The following is an 8649-nucleotide window of genomic DNA, read 5'->3' on the forward strand; positions in this document are numbered from 1 at the left end:
TCTATCTGAGACCTACCAAAACATTTTAGCTTTAGGTATTAGGTGTGTACTAGGTTCATTTTGTAAAGAAAAAACTGCCTTTGTAGTAAAAATAATTAATCACAAGATGACAACAATAAGCACTACAGACACCCATTACTCCAATGTAATTAGTTCTAGTTATTTTTAGGTCATCAAGATAGAATTTGGTAAAAATAATTTATCCCAAGAAAATATATTAATCTCTACAGACTCAGTTTTCCACATAAATTAATAAATTCATTCTAGTTATATATAAATGCAGAAATACCTCTGTATCGTTCAGTAGACAAACATCTTGTCTGCACTGCTGTTTATCCTGAATATCACATGCTTTAAATAAATACTAGTGCTTTCATCCCTCTAGGTATGTTAAAAAGAAAATAATAATAATAATCTTAAACAATTGCATATTATGAAAAAGTCAAGTATTGCGTAAATATTATGTTACAGATATTTCAGGTGACTTTTGATATTATTTAGATCTACTACTAATAGGATTGAAATTGGGTAATTGATTTTAACTGCCATGATGGAATTTAATTGTATTTCTGTTCAGAGAAGATCAGAATACAGTAACTAATATCACACATTCACAATGTATTTATTTATTTTTTTCAGGAAAACTGAAATCTTATTGGGCTTTTGCCCTTTCCACGTTTCTTTTTTCTAAAACCTGCTGTAATATAAACAAAAATAATTAATTATTTGTTTTCGAATGTTTTTTTTTTTTTTTTTTTCACTACTGTTGATTTCCTTGAACCATTGTTTTGCCACTTTTTGGCTACATACACTCCATGTGATGACTGGTAGTATTTATTTTCTCAGGGTGGGAAAGTACCAGGTATTATTTTATAGTTCAATATTTTTTTATTGAAAGTTTTACATGTTGAACAGTCAAACAATATCCGTTACATGCTTTGAAAGTTGCTTAAATTACAACGAAGGTTGCATAGTCAATAAACTATTTGAAGGTTCAAGATTGACAGAATTATCCACTATAGTGCAGTTTCCAGTATACACAAGAACTAAATGAATACTATTATGTTTCTCATAAAACATAGATCCATATTGTATGTGATAAAATTGCTACCTCTTAGAAATTAACTTATGGGATTAGGGTTTATCCCAAAATTGAATTATACAGAAGCAAGGTACCGATTAACTTGTAGTTAAACAAGGAGGGGTCAGTGGCCAACAAAAACTTAAGGGGAACTGAGAACAATAGGGGACAGGAACATAACATTAAATCATAACTCAATCAGAAACCAGAAATATACACCATTTGCCTGATATAGTGCAATAGAAGGATACATATCTTTAAAGTGAGTTATCTTTCAAATAAATTTGAATCCATAGTAACCATTTTAAGTTGAAGGAGGTTAGGGAGATAATATTAAATGCTATCACTCTCTTATATAGACAATGTAGATTTACCTTATGGATGTAAAATCAAGAGTTAAAGTGAGGTGGGGTGGGACTTTGTATGTGCCTTTGTAGGATTTCAATAAAGATATATGCCACAAATTTAAAAGAGGTGTACTTAAACTTTATTTTCCATCTATTGATTAAAAAGGTATTACAGATATACAGATACAGCTGCTGTTAATTGGGTCCAGGACATGCTGATCCTGGTGCGATGAAACAAAAAGTATGGCCTACCCGTTTCACGGGAAACCCCGCTTCGTCAGGGCCTACAATAAGAAAAGAAATATTTCAGTAATCTAAGAATACAATATTGACAGATTTATAAATCGATCTTAACAAATATTAATATTTTATATTATAAAAGACTAATACAATTTCCAAAACATTGACATTGAGAGTTTATAAAGTTTTCACAGTTGTGTCAAATATTCTTATAGCAAAGTTTATATAACAATTAATTTTCTTTTGAGATAAAGTTACGTACAGTTTTTGATGTTATTTTATATTTGATGTCCAGCAGTATCTCATAGACTAGGTGCAAGTCATGGAGGCTCAGAGTCTTTTCAGATTTTCAAACTATAGAATAATGACTTGTCTTTTAATTGAATTTATTTACCTTTAAACTGTAAAGCTTGACAGACTGGTCCAGTGGCTCTCTTTTATATTTGTGCTGTTCTAAGGCCCTGACAAAGCAGGGTTTCCCGTAAAACACGTAGGCCACACTTTTTGTTTCATCGCACCAGGATCAGCTCGTCCTGGACCCAATTAACAATAATTGTATCTGTATAACTGCAATACATTTTTAATCAATAGACAAAAAATACATTTTAAATACACCTTTTAAATTTGTGGCATATATCTTTATTCAACCCTACAAAGGTACATACAAGTCCCACCCTACCTCACTTTAACTCTTGATTTTATATCCTCTTTTTGAGATGGTACCTATGTAGGGCCACAGCTGTTCCACATCCACCCCTACCCCTATGCATTGTCTTATGGATGACTTTCCGAGGTGTCAGGGGCTAGGTCAGTTTTCCACTTTTTAGTGATCACTAATCAGAATGTGTGAAACAATAGTACAGTACTGTACTGGGAATTTAGTTATATGAAGGTTAAGTAAGAACAGTCCAGGAGTGGGTTTTGTTAGAATACCTGTGATTTGTGAAATCATAACATAATAGCTTTCCAAAAGCTATGGAGATTGGGACTCCTCCACAGGATGTGAAACAAATTTCCTATATCACCGCAATGATGCCAGCAGAGGAGAGAATGGTCAGGATACATTTTTACTAGTTTGTATGGCGTAAGGTACCCTCTATGAGGAATCTTGAGGAGGTTGTCCCAATGATGCATGCAATAGGTAGTGGTAAAGCTATGAGTAGGCATATTGGCTGCTATTGCTATTGGATGCTGTCCAAGTTTCCAAAGGGAACACATTTCCCAGTTCCTTTTCCCAGCTGAGAAAGGATGGTGATATCTGGGTCCTTTTAGGGTATTGAAGGGCATTGTAGAACCATGAAATTCCCCCTTTAACTACCTGTTTTGTAGTCAAATAGCTCCAAACTGAGGAGTAATTGTTACCTATTCAGTAGGGTATTTGGAATGGAAATAGTGAATCTGCATATGTGCAAATGTACCCGCTCTCTTATCCTCAGGAATTTCAGACACACTATCCCAAGTTAGTCCATTGAGTTACTTTTAGGGAGGGGATGATGTATTCATAGGCCGTGAGGGGTAAAGGGGTCTTGACTGTAAATGTTGTTTGGGGATGTATGCTTAAAAGGGATTGCCAGGCCTCCAGTGAAGCCTGTATAGAGGGGATCTCAGGTATTGTGAGATGTTGCCGCAGGTATTATTTTAATGAACACTGCAAAATATACAAATTCAAATATACAAATACAAATATTTCAAATACATATGACAAATATTTCACTTTTAAAATTACTGTAATATGTTAAGACTTTTGTAATTGAGATTGACTACAACTCTTTACTTTCTCCCTTCCTTTCAACCTGAATTCAAATCATTATCATCATCATCAAATACATCAACTTGACAAAGCTGATTTGTATAATTGTTATCTTCTAACTTCAGTCCATGGATTGGAGAAATGTGACCAGAATTACCCAAATCCACCTCTTAGGATTTCAGGTTCCTCAAAGTATTAAATTTTTTGTGTTTTTTATTTTTCTTGTGATTTATTGTGTGACAATATGTGGAAACCTCCTGATCATCACACTGGTGTCCTACTACAAATCCCTTCATTCTCCCATGTACTTCTTCCTCACCCATCTGTCTATATTAGATATCTTACTGGCAACTGATATTCTTCCCAACATGATGAGCACTGTCTTGGCAAAACAAACTATCATGACACTTTCTGATTGCCTTGCTCAGTTTTTGTTCTGTGTTATTGTAGAATGTTCAGAGTATCTTCTTCTGACAGTGATGAGTTGGGACAGATATTTGGCCATCTGTAAACCATTACACTATACCTTAAAAATGAATAACCAGGTTTGCTGGATACTGGTCATCCTATGCTGGATTTTAGGAATTTTTTTAGTATTGACTTACACTTTAACCATATCAAATTTACAATTTTGTGGTCCCAATATTATTGATCATTTTTTCTGTGATTTTGATCCTACCATACAACTCTCCTGCTCTGACACTACCACTGTTCGTTTGGAAGTGACAGTTTTGGGTTTTATATTTGTTGTGTTCCCATTCTTCACCATCTTTGTATCATATTCTTATATTATAGTCACCATTTTGAAAATCCCATCTATTACTGGCAGACAGAAGGTATTCTCAACATGCAGCTCTCATCTGACTGTTGTATCCATCTATTATGGTACCCTAGTTTGTGTTTACTTGGCACCTAATAGGGGACAGACACAGACCCTAAATAAGCTCTTAGCATTACTGTATACTGTTGTCACGCCAATGATAAATCCAATTATATACAGCCTGAGGAACAAAGATCTGAAAAAGGCTGTTAGAAATATTCATCACTGACCTTTTGATTATTCATTTTAATAAATATTAAAATATGTATAAATTACAAGAATTTAAGATTTGGAGAAATATTTACCAGGAACAGTTAAACGTATCAACAAATGAAATTGCTACTGTCTGAGGCACTTAAAGCATCTTCTCCCCATGCTGGCACTGATTGTCCAAGAACCAGAAAAAAATATTCAAAACAATGTCAAAAAGTCAGAAAACGCCAGCTCTCCTCAGCTCCCGGTCAGCTACACACTGCTGCTACAGCCACGGGAGTAAGCTCCTTCACCTCTTGCCGACCTAGAGCATCAAATGGGCAAAATTGGGCAGCACACCCCCTCCAGAGACGGCACTCCGGCCTGGCATGGATCGGTTAATGTCTAGGCTGCAGGCCTCAATTACACAGCCGGACCCTCTGTCTTCCGCTGACCCATTCTCAAGCTCCGGCAGAGAAACGTGCTTCAGGGGCTGTTTCTCTGCCCACCCAACACTCAATATTAATCTCTGAGATGCTGCATGATAAATTGCAAGCCCTCCTGCACCAACTGCCCCGTAATATTGGGTCACTTGCTCAGGAGCAAAAGTTGGGAAGCTTGCTCAGGACTTCCATGGAGAAATATCTCAAATAGGTGAACAATACATATGCTTTGATAACAAAATTTGATGAAGTGGTTCAATATGTCCAAGCCCTAGAGGAGGAAAACTCTGCTTTAAAACACCCTGTTTCTCAAATGCAACTGCAGTAAGAAGACCTTAAAAAGAGAGAAAGGCGTCAAGTTCTACGCATTCGCAAAATACCAGTCTGTCGGTGATTACAATTTATGTCCATATCTCCTTGGGCTCTTTAATACTCTCACTCCTGCTATAGCAGATATTGACTGGAGGCTTGATTGGGCCTATAGATCCCTAGTTCCTAAACCACCTGCAAAAGCACATCAGAGAGACATCATTGTCTGATTTCACTACAATAACAGTAAGGAAGAGCTCACCCTTGCCACCCGCAACAAATCACAGATTGAGTATAAGGGCAACAAGCTACAAATTTTCAGTGACCTCAGTCCTATCACCCTTGCCAAGCGCCGGCAATTATGCCCTATCCCATCTGCAAACACACTGTGTCCCTTACTACTGGGGATTTCCTTTCTGCCTGATTGTCACCTTTGACAGAGTTCAACACCATCTGCGTGATCTACAGGAAGGTGATGCCTTCATTCGTTCTTTGGGCATCCCCTCTCTCTCAGATGATAAGCTGCTCTCTTCAGTGATTCCTCCTTAACAACTCCCTTACACACCTAGCTTGCTGTGGAAGGCCTACAAGGCCTTCTTCTGAGGGTTATAAATTTCAAAAGGCTCCCGCCTAAAGAGAGAGACCAACAGTCTTATGCTGCATACACATGGTCGGATTTTACTATGGGAAATGTTCGATGTGAGCTTGTTGTCAGAAAGTCCGGCCGTGTGTACGCTCCATCAAACATTTGCAGTCGGAATTTCTGCCCACAAATATTTGAGAGCAGTTTCTTAACCACTTGCCGACGTACATGTACATGTACGTCCCTGCCTTCCCGCGGGTGGGGGGCCCGATCGGGCCCCCCCCGGTGCCAGCGGCCGTCGGTATCCGTGCAGGAGCGATCCAGGATGAGGGGGCGGCCATTCATTCATGGCCACCCCCTCGCGATCGCTCCTGACGAATGGGAGTGAAGCATTGCATCACTTCCTCTCCTGTAATGTAAACACAGGAGAGGAAGTGATGTAATCTCTCCTCCGTGTCGGTATTTTTGGTTCCGGCACCGAGGAGAGAGGATCGGTGAGTTGCACCAACACGACACTTCACAGTAGAACATGCCAGGCACACTCACACCCCCCCTTTACCCCCCGATCACCCCCCAATTACCCCTGCCCCCCCAGTCACAGTGACACCAATTGCATTTTTTTTTTGCATTGGTGTCATTTGTGACTGTAATAACTGTTAGGGCAGTTAGGGTTAGCCCCCTTTAGTTCTAATGTACCCCCTAACCCCCCCAATAAAGGTTTAACCCCGTGATCACCCCCCGTCGCCAGTGTCACTAAGGCTGGGTTCACATTGCAGCGGTTTATAAGAACGGATGTGATTCGCACCGCACTGCAGTGCAAATCACATCCGATCTCTGTGCGATTCGAGTTCAGCCATTCGCCGCACCCGCCGCACCCGCCGCAAATTCGCACGGGACCCTTTTTTTGTCCGCAGCAGAATCGGATCGCATGGGTGTTCACACCATGCGATCCGAGTTTGCAGATCGCACTACGATATGCGAACTGATCTGGGGGTGTCATTAACATTTCACTGACACTCCCAGCAGTTCGCATAGGGCAGTGTGAACTGCCGCCGGGAGGCATGCGATGCGGGAACCCGCCGCGGATTCGTGGCGTTCCCGCATCACTCCAGTGTGAACCCAGCCTAATAAGCGATCGTTTTTCTGATCGCTGTATTAGTGTCACAGGTGACGCTAGTTAGGCAGGTAGGTATTTAGGTTCGCCGCAGCTTTTTATAGCGCCAGGGACCCCCATATACTACTGCATAAAGCCCCCTGATTGCCCCCTAGTTAACCCTTTCACCAGTGATCACCATATAACTGTTACAGGTGACGCTGGTTGGTTAGTTATTTTTTTATAGTTTCAGGGCACCCGCCATTTATTACCTAATAAAGGTTTAACCCCCTGATCACCCGGCGGGTGTCATTTGTGACTGTAATAACTGTTAGGGCAGTTAGGGTTAGCCCCCTTTAGTTCTAAGGTACCCCCCTAACCCCCCCAATAAAGGTTTAACCCCGTGATCACCCCCCGTCACCAGTGTCACTAAGGCTGGGTTCACATTGCAGCGGTTTATGAGAACGGATATGATTCGCACCACACTGCAGTGCAAATCACATCCGATCTCTGTGCGATTCGAGTTCAGCCATACAGATAGTATGGCTGAATTTGCGCCGCACCCGCCGCAAACTCGCACGGGACCCTTTTTTTGGTCCGCAGCAGAATCGGATCGCAGTTTCAGGGCACCCGCCATTTATTAACTAGTCTCACTAGTGTACCCCTAAATTTAGGGGTGTCTACTTTCCAAAATGGGGTCATTTGGGGGGGGTTTGTGCCATCTTGGCATTTTATGTAACTGTAACTGTAACTGTAACGCCCTTAGAAAGCCTGAAGGCGGTGCTTGGTTTTCGGGGCCCCGTACGCGGCTAGGCTCCCAAAAAGTCCCACATATGTGGTATCCCCGTACTCAGGAGAAGCAGCAGAATTTATTTTGGGGTGTCATTTCACATATGCCCATAGCATGTGTGAGCAATATATCATTTAGTGACAACTTTGTGTAAAAAAAAAAAAAAAGTTTGTAATTTTCCCGCAACTTGTGGCAAAATATAAAATATTCCATGGACTCAACATGCCTCTCAGCAAATAGCTTGGGGTGTCTACTTTCTAAAATGGGGTCATTTGTGGGGGTTTTGTGCCATCTTGGCATTTTATGGCCTTCAAAACTGTAATAGGTAGTGAGAAGTGAAATCAAAAATTTACGCCCTTAGAAAGCCTGAAGGCGGTGCTTGGTTTTCAGGGCCCCGTACGCGGCTAGGCTCCCAAAAAGTACCACATATGTGGTATCCCCGTACTCAGGAGAAGCAGAAGAATTTATTTTGGGGTGTCATTTCACATATGCCCATGGCATGCGTGAGCAATATATCATTTAGTGACAACTTTGTGAAAAAATAAAATAAAAATAAAAAGTTTGTAATTTTCCCGCAACTTGTGGCAAAATATAAAATATTCCATGGACTCAACATGCCTCTCAGCAAATAGCTTGGGGTGTCTACTTTCTAAAATGGGGTCATTTGTGGGGGTTTTGTGCCATCTTGGCATTTTATGGCCTTCAAAACTGTAATAGGTAGTGAGAAGTGAAATCAAAAATTTACGCCCTTAGAAAGCCTGAAGGCGGTGCTTGGTTTTCAGGGCCCCGTACGCGGCTAGGCTCCCAAAAAGTACCACATATGTGGTATCCCCGTACTCAGGAGAAGCAGCAGAATTTATTTTGGGGTGTCATTTCACATATGCCCATGGCATGCGTGAGCAATATATCATTTAGTGACAACTTTGTGAAAAAATAAAATAAAATAAAAAAGTTTGTCATTTTCCCGCAACTTGTGGCAAAATATAAAATATTCCATGGAC

At 40.3% G+C, this 8649-nt stretch overlaps 1 protein-coding gene across 1 annotated transcript; it reads left to right on the plus strand.

The window, feature by feature from the left end:
- The first annotated feature begins 291 nt into the window (after window positions 1-291).
- On the plus strand, window positions 292-4758 carry LOC143963958 (olfactory receptor 5P55-like). The gene is made up of 2 exons (XM_077473683.1): window positions 292-385; window positions 3511-4758. The coding sequence occupies exon 2, from the start codon at window positions 3547-3549 to the stop codon at window positions 4465-4467; it is 921 nt and encodes a 306-aa protein (XP_077329809.1). The 5' UTR covers window positions 292-385; window positions 3511-3546; the 3' UTR covers window positions 4468-4758.
- The last annotated feature ends 3891 nt before the right edge of the window (window positions 4759-8649 follow it).

Source organism: Lithobates pipiens, unplaced genomic scaffold (assembly GCF_037356315.1).
Source record: "Lithobates pipiens isolate NorthernLeopardFrog02 unplaced genomic scaffold, aLitPip1_a1.2 Scaffold_8, whole genome shotgun sequence".
Taxonomy (NCBI): Eukaryota; Metazoa; Chordata; class Amphibia; order Anura; family Ranidae; genus Lithobates; species Lithobates pipiens.